The sequence below is a fragment of the Pristis pectinata genome, chromosome 12, assembly GCF_009764475.1.
Source record: "Pristis pectinata isolate sPriPec2 chromosome 12, sPriPec2.1.pri, whole genome shotgun sequence".
Taxonomy (NCBI): domain Eukaryota; kingdom Metazoa; phylum Chordata; class Chondrichthyes; order Rhinopristiformes; family Pristidae; genus Pristis; species Pristis pectinata.
The window spans coordinates 51,248,137-51,267,443 of record NC_067416.1 but is presented as its reverse complement, the minus strand read 5'-3'; the positions used below and the strand labels follow the sequence as shown (position 1 = coordinate 51,267,443).

Below are 19,307 nucleotides of genomic sequence, written 5' to 3'. Positions count from 1 at the left end.
ATCTGCACGATATATTGTGGTCCTCCCGACATCAGCAGGAGTGCACATTCACAGCGAAATCACGGGGTGGTTATGGAGCGCGGGTGGATGTGGAGGGTAACGGGAGAGAACGGGAAACCGAATCCACAGCAGGACTGACAGACTCACCGAGAATGTAAACACTGCCGCAGACCCCCTGTAGATATTAACACCCCGGGGACTCCCTGTAAACATTAACACACCCCCCCGGGGACCCCCTGTGTTGCTCTCTGACTCTGTGGAGCACACACTGGCAGCACCCAGTGTGTGGGACCAGGTTGGCGCGGCTGCAGGTGAAGCTGTGCCTCAGCTGGGAGGCTGTTCGGGCCCCGGGACGGTGGGGAGGGAGGAGCTGCAGGGACAAGGGCTGCACCTCCTGCGGCTGCAGGCGGCAGCGCCGGGAAGGAGGTGAAACCACTGGCAGATGTGACGCGCCTCCGCCCCTCACCAACATGGCGGGCCGGACTCTGCCCCTCACCAACATGGCGGGTCCGACTCCGCCCCTCATCAATATGGCGGGTCGCATTCTGCCCCTCACCACAATTCAGGCAGCGCACCCTCAAAGTAGCATGACGTCAGGTCTCCCAACGGCAGCCAATCGTGAAGGCCACCGAGCGGCTGCGCGTTCTGGCTCCTGGCCCTGGAGTGGGGTGGGGTTCGGGTGGGGTTTTGGGGGAGGAGTCCTTGTGGCCCGATTATCACCTTTTATCACCCCCCCCCCCACATTCATCCAGAGCAGGGCTGATCTCTGAGCACACACTATCCCCACTATCTCCCCTCACCTCCCCCTCCTCAACCCCCATCATCTACCACCCCTCCCCCACCTCCTCCCACCTCCCACCCCACCTCCTCTCGCACCCTCCCCCATCTCCCTCACTCTAACCCGACACCCCCCTCCCCCACACACCCCATCTCCTCCCGCCCCCTACCCCCATCTCCTCCCACCCCATCTCCTCCCACACCCCCATCTCCTCCTGCCCCCATCCCCCACCCCAATCTCACCCTACACCCCCATCTCCTCCTGCCCCATCCCCCACCCCCCATATCACCCTGCACCCCCATCCCCCACCCCCATCTCCTTCCCTTTGTTATTTGTTCCTGAGCACATCTCCTGTTTATATCATCCCTGATCACGATGCCCCCCCACTCTTAGAATCATCGTTATACAGCAGGAAAACAGGCCCTCCGGCCCAACTGGTCCATACTGACCAAGCTGTCTCTCCAAGCTGGTCCCATTTACCTGTGTTTGTCTCATACCCCTCTTAAACCTTTCCTGTCCACCGTCCTGTCCAGGTAACTTTTAAATGCTGTCATTGTCCCGGCCTCTGCCCCTTCCTCCGGCAGCTCGTTCCACACACTCCCCACCCTCTGGGTGAAAAAGTTGCCCCTTTACATCTCTCCCCTCTCACCTTAAACCTGTGCCCTCTAGTTTTAGACTCCCCTACCCTGGAGGGGGCGGGGGGCACCTTGTGGTTTTATAAACCTCTATAAGGTCCCCCCTCGGCCTCCTTCGCTCCGGGGAAACAGTCCCAGCCTGTCCAGTCTCTCCTTATAACTCAAGCCCTGCGGTCCCGGCGACATCCCCGTGAACCCTGTCCCTGCACATGACACCCTTCCCGCAGAATGGAAACCGGAGCGACACACATGATCCCGGTCCGGTCTCACCAACAGCTTCCGCAGAATCTTGTACCAACAGCAGAGTTGAAAACATCACACCGAGTGCAAGGAGACACATCAGGTGCCCGTTCTGTACACGGATACAGAGTCCGTGTCTGCGTCCATCGTGTCTGGGCCCTCGATCTGTGGGCAATCCCTATGGGATCTGGCTCAGAACGAGCCAAACACAAATTCCTGCTCCCAATCACTCACAGTGACCCGTGGGTGAGAGAGGGTTCCTGCCTCAAGGAGCACTGTGTGAGAGAAAGAGGGGGAATCAGCCGGGGTTCCTGCTCCCCATCACTGCCCAGTGACCCCTCGGTTAGAGAGAGAGGGGGAACCAGCAGGAGCTCTTGCTCCTGAACACTGTCCATTCAGCGGGGGTCGGAGCGAGCAGGTTGGTTTTCAATGGATTCCCGCACAAACAACTTGGTGAGTTGTCCCAGAATAATTCACCCGTCTGCTCTGTGGGTGAATGCGACCTGTGTGTGTGCCGTGTATTTGCATCATTGTGTTAGTGGCTCTTTAATGTCCCAAACACAGGAAAATCAGCTCCTCTGGTGAGGCACAGCTGGAGGTGGGGTTTTCTGCACAGCTGGGATGGAGAGCAGGTACCCTGGGTGATTCCCTAGGGGTCACTGGGCAGTGACGGGGAGCAGGACCCCTGGCTGATTCCTGACATTTTCTGCTTTGTCTGGTCTGATAGGTTGCCTGATATTGTGTCTCCTGATGAGATAACTCAGGGACATCGTTTGTAAATCAGGGGATAGATCTCTGGAGCTTTCTATGCAGAGACTGACAACAGTGTTTCCTTCATCAGACAGTTATTGTCGGCAGAATGATTTGCGGTGGAGAACGAAGCTATTTAAAGGCGCTGTTCAGGTTGGTTCGCATGGCAGCCGAATTTACCCAAGAGACACCGCGTTCGATAAAGCGCTCTGGCTGCAGTGAGCGAGCCCACAGCGCAGGCGCGCAATGGAGGTGACGTCATTTGCGCGCCATATTGGACCCGGAAGTTTCGTCGAGTCCGGGGTCCGGCCCACGGTTGGGGTGAGAATCCGTGCGGGCTGCAGGATCACTGCGGGCGGCCACACTGAGCAGTCCCGGCCTTTCTCTCCCCTTCCCCCTCCCGCTCCACACGGGCGACCCGGGCACTTCCCTGCTTGAAATCAAAGCAAACGCAGTGAGTGCGGGAAGCCCTCAGCAGGTGAGGGCAGCGTCTGTGGAAAGAGAAACAGGGAACTTTTCAAGTCCGAGACCCTTCCGTTAGACCTGGGAGAGAGCAAAAGCAACTTGCAGAGAGGTTTGGGGGAGGGGGAGGTGGGGGAGGTGGGGGTGGGGGAGGGATGGGTGGGGGGGGGATTGGGGGAGGGATGGGTGGGGGGGGGGATTGGGGGAGGGATGGGTGGGGGGGGGATTGGGGGAGGGATAGTTGCGCGTGGGGGAGGAGAGATTGGGGTGGAGGGAGAGATATGGCGAGGGGTAGGGTTAGATGGGGGGTTGGGGGAGGGAAAGATGAAGGGGAAAAAGCAGCGTCTCTGATTGGGTTCACTGAGGCAACCCCAGCCTCGCTCTATGTTTTATCGAACTTTCTGGTTAACAGACTAACAGAGGCAGTTGGAGACAAGGCAACGTTCACACTGTGAAATGTGGGCCAGAACTGTTGCCGAGGCCTGTGGTTCCAGCAACAGCTGCAGCATGTGTTTCACAGTTAATAAAATATCTCTTTGTGTTTGATTTCTCTCTCTACCTGCCCTCATTCATCTCGATCACTGACGGGGAGAGGCCATTCATCTGTTCGACGTGCGGGAAGGGATTCCTTCAGTTCTACGACTTGATGTCACACCAGCGAGTTTACACTGGGGAGAGACCGTTCATCTGCTCGACGTGCGGGAAGGGATTCCGTAAGTCATCTGGCTTGATGACACACCAGCGAGTTCACACAAGGGAGAGGCCCTTTGCCTGCCCTACATGTGGGAAGGGATGCACTACGTCATCCAATCTGGTGAAGCACCAGCGAGTTCACACTGGGGAGAGACCGTACACCTGCTCTGAGTGCGGGAAGGGATTCACTCAGTCGTCTCATCTGCTGACACACCAGCGAGTTCACACCGGGGAGAGACCGTTCACCTGCTCAACGTGTGGGAAAGGATTCACTCAGTTTACCAACCTGAAAATGCATCAGCGAGTTCACACAGGGGAGAGGCCATTCTCCTGCTCAACATGTGGGAAAGGATTCACTCAGTTATCCAACTTGATGACGCACCAGCGCATTCACACCGGGGAGAAGCCGTACACCTGCTCTGAGTGCGGGAAGGGATTCACTGAGGTATCCAGCCTGATGATACACCAGCGAGTTCACACTGGGGAGAGGCCGTACACCTGCTCCGAGTGCGGGAAGGGATTCAGTCATTCGTCCAATTTGTTGACACACCAGCGGGTTCACACCCGGGAGAGGCCATACACCTGCTCCGAGTGCGGGAAGGGATTCACTCAGTCGTCCCAATTGCTGACACACCAGAGAGTTCACACCGGGGAGAGGCCGTTCATGTGCTCGACGTGCGGGAAGGGATTCCGACTGTCAAACGACTTGATGACACACCAGCGAGTTCACACTAGGGAGAGGCCCTTTGCCTGCCCTACATGTGGGAAGGGATACACTTTGTCATCAAGTCTGGTGATGCACCAGCGAGTTCACACTGGGGAGAAACCGTTCACCTGCTCAACGTGTGGGAAAGGATTCACTCAGTTATCCAACCTGAAAATGCATCAGCGGGTTCACTCTGGGGAGAGGCCGTTCTCCTGCTCAACTTGTGGGAAAGGATTCACTCAGTTATCCCACCTGATGACGCACCAGCGAGTTCACACTGGGGAGAAGCCGTACAACTGCTCCGAGTGTGGGAAGGGATTCACTCATTTATCCAGCCTGAGGATACACCAGCGAGTTCACAGTGGGGAGAGGCCATACACCTGCTCCGAGTGCGGGAAGGGATTCACTCATTCGTCCCCTTTGTTGACACACCAGCGAGTTCACACTGGGGAGAGGCCATACACCTGCTCCAAGTGCGGGAAGGGATTCACTCATTCATCCCCTTTGTTGAGACACCAGCGAGTTCACACTCGGGATAAGCCGTTCTCCTGCTCCAAGTGTGGGAAGGGATTCACTGTGTTATCTAACCTGATGACGCACCAGAGAGTTCACACTGGGGAGAAGCTGTACACCTGCTCCGAGTGCGGGAAAGGATTCACTCAGTCGTCCCATTTGCTGAGGCACCAACGAATTCACACTGCGGAGAAAGATTAAATATGCTGTATGCTCAATATACAACCATCACTGCTACTGAAATCGAGCACAAATTCACAAGTGTTGCAGGTGTTCACGGGGGTCAGATTCTGTTGACACTGTTGATCTCGCCCAGGATTGAACCCTGGTCATTGTGCACAGATGATTTTCTTTTGTGATCTCTTTCACTGAGTTCAATGTTCTGGATCTCTGATTAAAATAAAGCAGTTCTGTTAGAAACACTTTATCTAAGGCCCTTCCTGTCTCTGCAATGCACACAATGAACAGTAGAAAGAGAGGCCATTCAGCCCATCTGGTGCCTTCCAGTGTTTCTGCTCCATACCAGCCTCCTCCCATCTCACCCAGTATGAATATTCAGAGGAATAGAGAGATGCAGCACAGAAATGGCCACTTTGACTCACTGAGTCTGCACTGATTATCAACCAGTCATTTACTCTGATCCTACATTAATACATTTTTAAAATTCTGCCTACCTTTGCATTGACCACACCCTGCTTCACCCCCACCACCAGCAGATTCTACTCATCACCCACACATTAGGGACAATTTACAGGACTTTAATAACCTTTCAGCTCACACCTCCTGGGACGTGGGAGGAAACCCACACAGTCACAGGGAGAAGGTGCAAACTCCATACAGTCAACACCCGAGGTCGGGATTGAACATTGTCAACGTGAGGCAGCAGCTCTACGAGCTCTGTGCTCATTCGGCTTCCCATTCAATGCATTCTTGTCGTTCACCTCCATCCCTCCGTGTGGTGACACGTTCCACATTGTTGAACTGTGTGGGTGAAGAGCTTCCCCCGGAATTTCGTGCAGGACTTTCAGCAGATTGATGGCAAAGACAAGAGCTCAGCAGGGGTCTTGTCCCAGATATTAGAGCAGCACAGCTAATAGAGCTGCTACCTTGCAGTGACAGGAGCCCAGGTTCAATCCAGCTCTTGGCTACTGGCTGTGTGGGGGTTCTCCCTGTGACTGGGAATTTCTCCCAGGAGCTCCAGTTTCCTCCACATACCAAAGACATGCTGGTTGGTAGGTGAATTGGCTGCTGTAAATTGCCCTTGGTGAGTGAGAGAATTTGGGGAGAGTTGACAAGAATGTCGGGAGAATTTTAAAAAAAGGATGAATGTGGGATCAGTGTGGAGTTGTGGACTGTGTCGGCCTGTTTCTGTGCTGTATCTTTCTGTGACATTCCCCATCCATCAAGCCTCGGGAAGAAAATAATGGAGTGTAACACTTTTTTTTAAATATTTAAGATATCTTTATTGGTCACATGTACATTGAAACACACAGTAAAATACATCTTTTGCGTCGAGTGTTCTGGGGAACGCTGCAAGTGTCTCCACACTTCTGGTGCCAACAGAGCATGCCCACAGCTACACTAGCATGCTACTACCATGCTACTGCCAGCGCTTTTCAACACGGCTGTTCTCAATGGGCTGAATGTCACAGAACTGAGTCACTGCAATACGGGACTGTCCTGACAGATCCTGTGCCTCATTCATTGTCCTACCTGATTCCCCCATTCACCACCTCAAAATAAATTCATTGATTTCTGTCCTGAATACAATAACTGAGGAACCACTCCCAAGTCAGGTTGGGGAAAGATTCTGCCCTTTTGAGTTTGGTGTCTGATGATCAGAGTTTAAGGAGATGCTTTCAAAACTGGGAATGACTGCAATGTAGTTTGTAGATGCTTCTCTCACCCTGTCTCTCTGATTGATGGAAAGGTGACAGAATCTTCCTTATCGCCAACAGGTGACCCCTCAGCCCAAAACCATGCTGCTGAAAATTTGGATTCGTCCCCCATGAGAAACATTCCCTCAGCTGCCACCCGATCCAATCCTTTTTAAATCTTTCTCCTTTCACATTGAGCCTCTAGTTTTGGACGGCTGCTCCAGCACCGAGAGTGGTCCTTTGGAAGAAAGTGGAGGAAGAGGGGAAGATGTGACTGGTGCTGGGATCCTGACGCAGAAATGGTGAAGGATGATGTGCCACCTCGAGCTTCCGGTTCCAGCTCATTTCAATTCCCCTCCTCATTTCCACACCGACCTGTTTGTCCTCGGCCTTCTCCACTGCCATGGTGAGGCCAAACACAAACTAGAAAAGCGGCACTTTGTATTCCACTTGGTGAGCCTACAGCCCAAAGGTACGGACGTTGAATTTGACAGTTTCAGGCGACCAACTCTCGTTCCTTTCCCACTCCTCCCAGATTCTCCTTTTGTTCACCTTTTCCTCCTCCCTCTTTCCCCCACCGCCCATTCCCGAGATCCGTTCCCCTCCCGCCCCTGATTCCATCTGCTCATCATCCTTCCTCCCTTCCCAGCTTTCACTTGTCATCTCTCTGCCTCTGTCTACTTACCCCTGCCCCAGCTGCTGCCACCTGCTCACGTTCCCTCCCTTATCTGGTTCCACATCAGCTCCAGCCGATGTCTCTACCTTCTGCCTCCCCCCAACCCCCAACCCATCTGCCTCCACCTGCCCATCATCTCCCACCTCACCTGGTTCCACCTCCCAACCTCTGCCTCCCCCCTCCCTCTCACCTCTTTATGCCGGCTGTCTTCCCTCTACGCTCAGTCCTGATGCAGTATCTTCACCCGAAACACCAATCATCCCTCTGCCTCCACAGATGCTGCTCGATCTGCCGAGTTCCTCCAGCCGCCTTTTTGCGGCAGATTCCAGCATCTGCAGTCCTATCGTGTCTGCAACTGCCAAAGACCCAGACTGCGCCTGCTCCCCACACGGCAGCCCGGCACAGTCCTCCGCCTGTGATGAAAAACACTGTGATGTTTGTGAGACACGATTTCCCATTCACAAAGCCGTGCTGACTGTCCCTTAGCGGCCCTTGCCTTTCCACACGCTGGTAGGTCCTGTCCCTCAGAATCCCCTCCAGTAATTTCCCACCACTGATGTTAGGTTCACTGGCCTGTGGTTCCCTGGCTTGTCCTTGCAGCCCTTCTGAAATAAAGGCACACCCTCCAGACTTCTGGTATCTCTCCCCTGGCTAAGGAAGATGCAAATAACTCTGCCAGGGCCCATGCAGTTTCTTTCCTATTCTTCCTGCAAGGTCTTGGGACGCAATTGGTCAGGCCCTGGAGATTTGTCCACCTTAATGTGCTTTAAGACTGCCAGAACCACATCTTTTGTAATGATGATATGTCCCAAGACATCACATATACTTAATTCCTTAGTTTGTATGACCTTTTCTGTGTAAATATAGATATTCTTTTAAGATCTCGCCCCTCTCTTGTGGTTCCACACACAGATGACAGCATTGATGCCAAAAGGGACCTATTCTCTCCTTAGTTACCCTATATTGGGCTTCCCCTTTTCCTATCTTCAGTCCTGAAGAAGGGTCCTGACCCCAAAACGTTGACCGCCTGCTTTTCTCCACGGATGCTGCCTGGCCTGCTGAGTTCCTCCAGCATCACCGTGTTTTTCATCCAGATTCCAGCATCTGCCGTCCTTTGTTTCTCCAATGTTACAGGTAGATGATCGACAGCAGAAGTGACCAGTTGTGATACAAACAGAGGGAATGAGTTACCCAGCATTGAATTTAATGTGGGGTCTGGAAGCCCTTTTCCTCTTATTCACGATTCACTTGCACTTCTTCCAATCCACTCACTGCACTGGGTGCTCACAGTGTGGCCTCCTCTACACCGGAGGAACCGAACACAGTTTGGGTCACCGCTGTGGGGAACCTGCGTTCAGTCCCCAGGAGCAAACCTGAGCTCCCGGTTACCTGCCATTTTAATTCTCCCTCCCGCCCCCACCCCTACCGCAACCCCCTGCACTGTAACAACGAGGCCCGACACCAGCCTGAGGAACAGCACCTCCTCTTCCCTCTGGGCACGTTGCAGCCTTCCAGACCAGGTCAATTCATTACACAATGCATTGAGGTAGGACAAGGGTAAAACAACACAGAATGCAGAGTAAAGTGTCACAGCTACAGGGAAGTGCATTGCAGGTGGACAATAAGATGCAAGGTCATAATAAGGTAGATTGTGAGGTTGAGAGTCCAATTCATCATTTAAGGGAACCGTTCAATAGTGGGATAGAAGCTTTTGAGCCTGGAGGTACGTGCCCTCAGGCTGCTGTATCTTCTACCTGATGGGAGAGGAGAGAGAATGACCAGAGTGGGTGGGGTCTTTGATTATGCTGGCTGCTTCACCAAGGCAGCGAGAGGTAATGACAGAGCCCAAGGAGGGGAGGCTGGTGTCCATGACACAATGGACTGTGTCCAGAACTCTCTGCAGTTTCTTGTGATCCAGGGCAGAGCAGTTGCCGTACCAAGCCGTGATGCATCTGTGTTGTTATGTGTTATTATGTAGTTATAAGAAAGAACTACGCTTCCCAGTAGGCAATGCAAGGGGTCACATTGGGGAACAGGAAGTGGCTGTAAATAGAGAGGAAAAGCAAACCAGTCTGGTGTTGGTTAATAATTTGTTATGTTAAACCCATGCGAAGTTTGTCTCTTGATGAAGAACAAACACAACGAATTCGACCTACTCTTGAGCAATAGGGCAGGGCAGGTGACTGAGGTGACAGTGGGGGAGCACTTTGGCACCAGTGACCATAGTTCTATTAGTTTTAAACTAGTTATGAAAAGGGACAGAACTGGTCCACAGGTTCAAGTTCGAAATTGGGGCAGGGCAAATTTTGACAGTATGAGACAGGAGCTTGCAAAGGTTGATTAGAGTCGGCTGTTCATGGGCAAAGAGACCACAGGCAAGTGTGATGCTTTGAAAGGTGAGATAGTGGGAGCTCAAGGTCTGCGTGTTCCTATTAGAGTGAAGGGCAAGGCTGGTAGGAGAAGGGAACCCTGGATGACGAGGGATGTGGAGGCCCTGTCCAGGAAAAAGGAGGCAACATGGGTCAGGTACGGGAAGCTGGGATCAAGCGAATCCCTGGAGGAGTATAGCAGATGCAGGAGTGTACTCAGGAAGGAAATCAGGAGGGCTAAAAGGAGGCATGAGATGCTTGGGCAGAGACGATTGAGGAGAATCCAGAGAGATTTTATACAAAAGGGAAAAGAGTTAACTGGAGAGAATATAGCCCCCAAAGACCAAAGGGACATATTTGTGTGGAGCTGCAGAAGATAGACAAGGTCCTTCATGAATATTTCTCCTCTGTTTTTAACCGTGGAGAAAGACATGAAGTCTTTAGAACTGGGAAAAGTAAATGGGGAGGTCTTGGGGATAGTCCACATTAAAGTCGAGGAGGTGCTGGATGTCTTAAAAGGTATGAAGTTTAACAAATCTCCAGGGCCTGACCAGGTATGTCCAAGAACGCTGCGGGAGGCTTGAGAAGAAATTGCGGGAGCCCTGGCTGAGATATTTGCATCATCATTAGCCACAGGTGAGGTGCCGGTAGACTGGAGGAGAGCGAATGTTGTGTCTTCATTTAAGAAGGGTGGGAAAGAGAAACCTGGGAACTACAGACCAGTAAGTCTAACATCTGTGATGGGCAAGTTACTGGAAAGGATTCTGAGGGATCAGATACACGTCCATCTGAACAGACAGGGATTGATTAGGGACAACACACACCAAATGCTGGAGGAACTCAGCAGGTCAGGCAGCATCTGTGGAGGGAAATAAACTGTCCATGTTTCAGGTTGAGTCCTGAAGAAGGGTCTCGACCCGAAACGTTGACTGTTTATTTCCCTCCACAGATGCTGCCTGACCTGCTGAGTTCCTCCAGCATTTGGTGTGTGTGTGTCGCTCCAGATCCCAGCATCTGCAGAATCTCGTGTCTCCACGGTTGATTCAGGGATTTCCGCACAGCTTTGTGCACGGGAGATCATGTCTTACGAACCTGATTGGGTTTTTTGATGATGTGACCAAGAAAGTTGATGATAACGTGGTTTATATGGACTTCAGTAAGGCCTTTGATCAGGTTCCACATGGCAGGCTGCTCTGGAAAGTTAGATGGCATGGGATCCAGGGAGAGCTGGCTCATTGGACACACAATTGGCTCGATGGTAGAAAGCAGAGGGTGATGTTGGAAGGTTGTTTCTCGGACTGGAGGCCCGTGACCAGTGGTGCGCCTCAGGGCTCGGTGCTGGGCCCATTGTTGTTTGTTGTCCACATCGACGATTTGGATACGACAGCACAGGGCACGGTGAGTAAGTTTGCAGATGACACGAAAATAGGTGCTGGAGTGGACAATGAAGAAGGCTATCAAAAATTACAAGGGGATCTTTATCAGCTGAGGCAGTGGGCCGAGGACTGTGGACAGGCTAGGACTTTATTCCTTAGAGCATAGGAGTGAGAGGTGATCTTATAGAGGTGTTTTAAGATCTTATAGAGGTGTTATAAAGATTTTATGAGATCTTATAGATCTGATAAAATCATGAGGGGCAGAGACAGGGTGAATGCACTCAGTCTTCACCCCCTCCCCCACCAGAGTTGGGGAATCAAGAACCAGAGGGCATCGGTTTAAGATTAGAGGGAAAAGATTTAATAGGAACTTGAGGGGCAACTTTTTTTGTTTCCACAAAGGGTGGTATCTGTGTGGAATCAGCTGCCAGAGGAAGTGCTTGAGGCAGGTACAATAACAACTGTTAAAAGACAGTTGGACAGGTCCGTGGATCGGAAAGGTTTAGAAGGGTCTGGGCCAAATGCTGGCAAATGGGAGCAGCCTGGATGGGGCATCTTGGTCGGCTTGGATTCGATGGGTGAAAGGACATGTTTCCGTGCTTTCTAACTCTCTGACTCTATAGATCGGCCGCGGCAAATTGCAGCAACAGTGTGGGGCACGGGTTCATAACGTCTGTAATAAATAGTTTTCTAGATCAGTGTGCTGAGAAACGAATGAGAGGACAGCTATTTTACATTCTTTACTGCGTTATGAGAAAGGGTTAATTGATGATCTGGTGGTTTTTATGACAGATTTAGAAAAATTCAGAAGGGATTGAGTTCAATCTAAAACTACGATAGTAAATCTAACTGCTGAAGCCAGGGGCAAAATTTGGGAAACAAGATTAAAGGACATGATGGCAAACAAGCAGGGACAACATGGAAACTCAGTTTTAATTCTTTCAATGTAATATATATTCTTTACAGGCAAAAAGAACACAAGGAAAAGTGGTCAATAATAAGAGAAGTTAAAGGGAGTGTTAGATTAAAGAAAAGGCTTAACATTTTGCCAAGAAAAAGCAGTAAACCTGCAGATTAGAAAAATGTTAGATTTCAGCAAAGGGGGGCAAGGCATTGATAAAGAAAGGCAAAGTGGAATATGAGAGTTGTCTGACAAGAAACATAAAAATAGATTCTCAGAGCTTCTATATGTGTGTACAAAGAGCTGAGCTCAGGTTAATGTTGGTCCCTTACAGAGACACAGGAGAAACTATATTGATGTGTAAGGAATTGGCGGGGAAGTTAACCAAATATTTTCTGTCTGTCTTCACAGAAGACATAAAATGCCTCACAGAAATACGACAGGTACAGACTGAATGAGGAACTCAATGAAATTATCATCAGTAAAATATGAGAGCTGGAGGAATGAATAGGAAGGTAAAGGTGATAAATTCAGAGCTGATAACCTGGGTCCTCAGGGTGTGAATGAGGCGCTGAGGGAAACAGTGGACGAATAGTTTTGTCATCTTCCAACATTCTGCAGATTTGAGAACATTTCCCACAGTTTGGAAGGCAGCAAATGTCACCCCAGTATTTGAGGAGGGAACGGGAAAACACAACTGTAGGCCGGTTAGTGTGAGATCAGTCAAATGGAGAATCTGAAAGGTACCCAGAGAATAATAGGAATGGAGAGAGAGAGATGATTATGAAAGGGAAACCAAGTTTGACTGACCTGAGTCTTGTTAAGGTTGTAATACTCAAAAACAACAACAGAAAAACCAGAAGAAACAGGAGCAGAAGTGTCGGCCACTTCAGCCGCTCCATTACCCAAGATCACACTGATCCGACCCTGGCCTCAGACACCATTTTCCCCTTCTTTCCCACCACTCTGCAACTCCCTTGTCATTCAGATGTTTGTGCATCTCCACCGTGAATGTACTGAATAACTCCGTCTCTGCAAGTCCCTGGCACAGAGAATTCCAGAGGTGCTCCGTTCTCAAGAGAAGACATTCTTCATCATCTCAGATGTGACCCCCTGACTGATGCCACGTCCAGCAATTTCCCTGCCTTGTGCATAGTCAGTGCAGACTCAGTGAGTCAAAGGGCCCATTTCTGTGCTGCCTCTCTCTATTCCTCTGAATATTCATACTGGGTGAAATGGGAGGAGGCTGGTGTGGAGCAGAAACACTGGAAGGCACCAGATGGGCTGAATGGCCTCTCTTTCTACTGTTCACTGTGTGCACTGCGGAGACAGGAAGGGCCTGAGATAATGTGAGTCCAACAGAACTGCTTTATTTTAGTCAGAGATCCAGAACATTGAACTCCAACTCAGTTAAAGAGATTACAAAAGAAAATGAACTGTGCCCAATGACCAGGGTTCAATCCTGGGCGAGATCAGCAGCGTCGACAGAATCCGAACCCCGTGAACACCTGCAACACTTGTGAATTTGCGTTGGATTTCAGTAGCAGTGATGGTTATATATTGAGCGTACAGCATGTTTAATCTTTCTCTGCAGTGTGAATTCGCTGGTGTCCCAGCAGCTCAGATGAGCAAGGGAATCCCTTCCCACACTCAGAGTAGATGAACAGCCTCTCCCCAGTGTGAACTCGCCAGTGTTTCAGCAGATCAGATGAACAGGCGAACACCATCCCACATGTTGATCAGGAGAACGGCCTCTCCCTGGTGTGAACTCGCTGGTGTGACTGCAAGTGGGACGACTGTGTGAATCCCTGCCCGCACTCGGAGCAGGTGTATGGACTTTCGCCGGTGGGAAGCCACTGATGCTGTGTCAAGTAGGTATACCGAGTGAATCCTTTCCCACACATGGAGCAGGAGAACAGCCTCTCCCCCGTGTGAACTCGCTGGTGCGTCATCAGGCTGGATAACCAAGTGAATCCTTTCCCACATGTTGAGCAGATGAACGGCCTCTCCCCAGTGTGAACTCTCTGGTGCATCAGCAAAGCGGACAAACGAGCGAAGCCCTTCCCACACTCAGAGCAGGTGTATGGCCTCTTCCCGGTGTGAACTTGCTGGCGTCTCAGCAAATTGGACAGATGAGTGACTCCCTTCCCACACTTGGAGCAGGTGTACAGCCTCTCCCTGGTGTGAACTCTCTGGTGTGTCAGCAAATGGTATGGCCGAGTGAATCTCTTCCCGCACTCAGAGCAGGTGTATGGTCTCTCCCTGGTGTGAACTCGCTGATGCGCACTCAGGTTGGATAACTGAGTAAATCCTTTCCCACACGCTGAGCAGGAGAACGGCCTCTCCACAGTGTGAATTTGCTGATGTTGTGTTTGAGATTCCAATAAACAAATCTTCTGCTTGTTGTATCCTGTAAAAGAAATTTACGGAAGTCATCAATAGGTACAGGACAGTATTTCAGCTGAGATTTTAGTCTCCTTTGCAGCAGAATCAATGGCCGCATTTCTACCTACAATCCCCAGGGCTCCAGAAATGGTCCCAGCAAAACAGTCATTCACCAGCCGGGGCCTGGAGTCCACCTTGGGCCGGGCCGGCAGAGAAAGCAGCAAAATCAAAAACCTGCAGGTGCCGGAAATCTGAAATAAAAATAGAAAATGCTGGACACGGGTCAGACAGCATCTGTGGGAAGAGAAACAAATCATGTCTCAGGTTGGAAACCCTTTGTCAGAACCAAGAAAGTGAGAAAACAAGTTTTAAATTGCAGAAAAGATGGGGAAAGGATAAATACACCATTAAACCCACAGGAAGTGGGAACAGGAGTAGAACATTCAGCGTTTCAAGCCTGCTCTGCCATTCAGCAGGATCATGGCTGACTTTCCTGCCCTGTCCCCATAACCCTTGATTCCCCGACTGATTAGGAATCTATCCCAACCTGAAATATACCCAAGGACACTGCCACACAGTTCTCTGCAGCAAGATGGGCACTAGTAAATTTCTCTTTCATAAGGCTATGCTAACTCTAATCAATCAGTTACGATTTTTCAAACAATAGAACATAGAACAATTACAGCACAATTCAGGCCCTTCAGCCCACAAAGCTGTGCTGAACATATCCCTACCCTAGAAATTACTGGGCTTACACATAGCCCTCTATTTTACTAGCTCCATGTACCTATCTAACAGTCTCTTGAAAGACCCTATCGTATCCGCCTCCACCACCGTTTCCGGCAGCCCATTCCACACACTCACCACTCTCTGAGTAAAAAAACTTACCCCTGACATCTCCTCTATACCTACTCCCCAGCACCTTAAACCTATGTCCTCTTGTGGCCACCAATTCAACCCTGGGGAAAAGCCTCTATCTACCCGATCAATACCTTCATCATCTTATACACCTCTATCAGTTCCCCCCTCATCCTCTGTCTCTCCAAGGAGAAAAGGCCAAGTTCCCTCAACCTGCATTCACAAGGCATGCTCCGAATTCCAGGCAGTATCCTTAAAAATCTCCTCTGCACCCTCTCTATGGCTTCCACATCTTTCCTGTAGTGGGGCGACCAGAACTGAGCACAATACTCCAAGTGGAGTCTGACCAGGGACCTACATAGCTGCAACAATACCTCCCGGCTCCTAAATTCAGTTCCCCGATTGATGAAGGACAATACACCATATGTCTTCTTAACCACAGAGTCAACCTGCGCAGCCGCTTTGAGCGTCCTATGGACTCGGACCCCAAGATCCCTCTGATCCTCCACATTGCCACGAGTCCTACCATTAAGACTATATTCCGCCAACATATTTGACCTACCAAAATGAACCACTTCACACTTATCTGGGTTGAACTGCATCTGCCACTTCTCAGCCCAACTCTGCATCCGATCTATGTCCCTCTGTAACCTCTGACAGCCCTCCAAACTATCCACAACACCCCCAACCTCCGTGTCATCCGCAAACTTACTAACCCACCCCTCCACTTCCTCATCCAGGTCATTTATAAAAATCACAAAGAGTAAGGGTCCCAGATCAGATCCCTGAGGTACACCATTGGTCACCAACCTCCACTCAGAATATGACCCTTCAACAACCACCCTTTGCCTTCTGTGGGCCAGCCAGTTCTGGATCCACACTGCAATGTCCCCTTGGATCCTATGTCTCCTCACCTTCTCCATAAGCCTCGCATGGGGTACCTTATCAAACGCCTTGCTGAAATCCATATACACTACATCTACTGCTCTCCCTTCATCGATGTGCTTAGTCACATCCTCAAAAAATTCAATCAGGCTCGTAAGGCAGCACCTGCCCTTAACAAAGCCATGCTGACTATTCCTAATCATATTATACCTCTCCAAATGTTCATAAATCCCACCTCTCAGGATCTTCTCCATCAGCTTACCAACCACTGAGGTAAGACTCACCAGTCTATAATTTCCTGGACTATCCCTCCTCCCCTTCTTGAATAAGGAAACAACAACCGCAACCCTCCAATCTTCCGGAACCTCTCCCGTCTCCATGGACGATACAAAGATCATCGTCAGAGGCTCCGCAATCTCCTCCCTCGCCTCCTACAGCAACCTGGGGTACATCTCATCTGGTCCCGGTGACTTATCTAACTTGATGCTTTCCAAAAGTGTCAGCACCACCTCTTTTCTAATATCCACATGCTCAAGCTTTTCGGGCCACTGCAAGTCCCCACTACAATCCCCCAGATCTTTTCCCGTGGTGAATACTGACATAAAGTATTCATTAAGTACCTCCGCTATTTCTTCCGGATCCATACACACTTTCCCACTGCTGCACTTGATAGGCCCCATCCTTTCACATTTCATCCTCTTACTCTTCACATACTTGTAGAACGCCTTGGGGTTTTCCTTCATCCTGCCTGCCAAGGCCTTCTCATGTCTCCTTCTGGCTCTCCTAATCTCTTTCTTAAGTTCCTTCCTTTTAGCCTTGCACTCCTCCAGATCTCTAACATTACCGAGCTCTCTGTACCTTTTGTATGCTTTTCTTTTCCTTTTGACTAGATTTATTATAGCCTTCGTACACCACGGTTCCTGTATCCTATCACAACTCCCCTGTCTCATCGGAACATGTCTGTTCAGAACTCCACACAAATATCCCCTGAATATTTGCCACATATCTTCCGTACTTTTCCCAGAGAACATCTGTTCCCAATTTAATCTTCTGTATTTCCTGCCTGAGAGCCTCATAATTCCCTTTACTCCAAGTAAACACCTTTCTAGCCTGTCTGTTCCTATCTCTCTCCAGTGCTAACGTAAAGAATTATGATCACTATCACCAAAATGTTCACCCACTGAGAGATCTGACACCTGACCAGGTTCATTTCCCAATATCAAATCAAGCACAGCCTCTCCTCTTGTAGGTCTATCTACATACTGTGTCAAGAACCCTTCCTGAACACACCTAACAAACTCCACCCCATCTAAACCCCTCACTGTCTGGAGATGCCAATCGATATTTGGGAAATTAAAATCCCCCATCACAACAACTCTATTATTCTCAAACCTTTCCCTATCTGCTCCTCAATAACCCTGTCACTATTGGGCGGCCTATAAAAAACAGCCAGCACCGTTATAGCCCCCTTCCTGTTCCTAGCCTCCACCCACAGAGACTCTGTAGACAATCCCTCCACAACGTCCACCTTTTCCACAGCCGTGACACTATCTCTGATCAACAGTGCCACCCCCCACCTCTCTTGCCTCCCTCCCTGTCCTTCCTGAAACATCTAAAACACGGCACTTGAAGCAACCATTCCAGCCCTGGAGCCATCCAAGTCTCCGTAATAGCCACATCATAGCTCCAAGTAGCGATCCAAGCTCTAAACTCATCTGCCTTGTTCACAACACTCCTTGCGTTAAAATAGACACATCTCAAGCCTGTCCGAACACATCCCTTCTCTATCACCTGCCCACGGCACCCACTCCTAGCCTCCTCCACTCGAGAGCCAGACACCTCCTCCCCAGTCTCTCCAGTACGGATCCCACCCCACCCCCAACAATTCTAGTTTTAAACTCTCCCCAGTAGCCTTAGCAAACCTCCCCGCCAGTATGTTGGTCCTCCTGGGATTCAAGTGCAACCCGTCCTCTTTGAACAGGTCATACCTGCCCCAAAAGAGGTCCCAATGATCCAGAAAACTGAATCCCTGCTCCTTACTCCAATCCCTCAACCATGCATTTAACCTCCTCCTCATTCTGTTCCTATACCCACTGTCGCTTAGCACAGGCAGTAATCCAGAAATTACTACCTTTGAGGTCCTGCTTCTCAACCTCCTTCCTAATTCTCTATAGTCTCTTTTCAGGACCTGATTCCTTTCCCTACCTATGTTGTTGGTACCAATATGTACCACGATCTCTGGCTGTTCTCCCTCCCCCTTCAGGATATCTTGGACGCAATCAGAAACATCCCGGACCCTGGAACCTGGGAGGCAAACAACCTTCCGAGTTTCTTTCCTGCGTCCACAGAATCGCTTGTCTGCCCACCTAACTATAGAGTCCCCTATCACTAGTGCCCTCTTCTCTCCTTCCCTACCCTTCGGACCCACAGGGCCGGGCTCTGTGCCAGAGGCACTGCCACTGTTGCTTCCCCCAGGTAGGTTGTCTCCCCCAACAGTACTCAAGCAGGAGTACTTATTGTCAAGGGGTACAGCCACAGGGGTTCTCTCTAGCACCTGACTCTTCCCCTTCCCCTTCCCCCTCCTGACTTTGACCCAATTGCCTGATTCCGATGGTCCCAGCATGACCACCTGCCCATAACTCCTCTCTATCACCTCCTCACTCTCCCTGACCAGACGGAGGTCATCAAGTTGCATCTCCAGTTCCCTAACATGGTCCCTCAGGAGCTGAGCTCGACACACCAGGTGCAAATGTAGCCCTCCCTGAGGCAGGGAGACTCCGGGAACTCCCACATCTGACACTGAGTACAGGAAACCACACTCATACTTCTTCCTTAACTCAAGTCACCTACCTTTCCTCACCCCTTTATGCCGAAGCCCCTTAAGCCAAAGCCTCAGAACACTCTGCTCCCTCTCACTCCGCTGCCTGCTCCGACGCTGCCCGCTGGATGTGGCGGTTGGCTTTTTAAACTGCCCATGCCGCGCCTGCGCAGTCCAGCCCCCACTCGACCACGTAAAACTTTTACAACCCTTATAAAAGTACCTTATAAAAACACGAACCCTATTAAATTACAAACCTATTAAAAACTAATACTTAAACCCTAATAAAAAGATAAAGAAAAACTTAGCCTCCAAAGTTTTTTGGCAGAATCAGAGTAAATGACTGGTTGATAATCAGTGCAGACTCAGTGAGTCAAAGGGCCCA

The 19,307-nt window shown here is 50.3% G+C and overlaps 2 protein-coding genes across 3 annotated transcripts in view; both read right to left on the bottom strand.

Moving 5' to 3' along the window:
* The window catches only part of LOC127576556 (zinc finger protein 229-like), a 67,256-nt gene that overhangs the window by 29,584 nt on the left and 18,365 nt on the right, over positions 1-19,307 (bottom strand). The window lies entirely within an intron of this gene.
* On the bottom strand, positions 13,716-18,799 carry LOC127576406 (zinc finger protein 436-like). Its single transcript, XM_052026917.1, has 3 exons — positions 18,706-18,799; positions 13,998-14,299; positions 13,716-13,916 (listed from the first exon to the last, which is right to left on the bottom strand). The coding sequence occupies exons 1-3, from the start codon at positions 18,797-18,799 to the stop codon at positions 13,716-13,718; spliced, it is 597 nt and encodes a 198-aa protein (XP_051882877.1).

Coding starts and splice junctions, on each gene's coding strand:
- LOC127576406 (XM_052026917.1), bottom strand. CDS start 18,799: ATGCAACTTGATGACCTCCGTCTGGTCAGGGAGAGTGAGGAGGTGATA. Junction 14,300..18,705: donor GCTGGGACCATCGGAATCAG/GCAATTGGGTCA, acceptor TCTCCTGCTCAG/CGTGTGGGAAAGGATTTACT. Junction 13,917..13,997: donor CTTTGCTGATGCACCAGAGA/GTTCACACTGGG, acceptor ATGACGCACCAG/CGAGTTCACACGGGGGAGAG.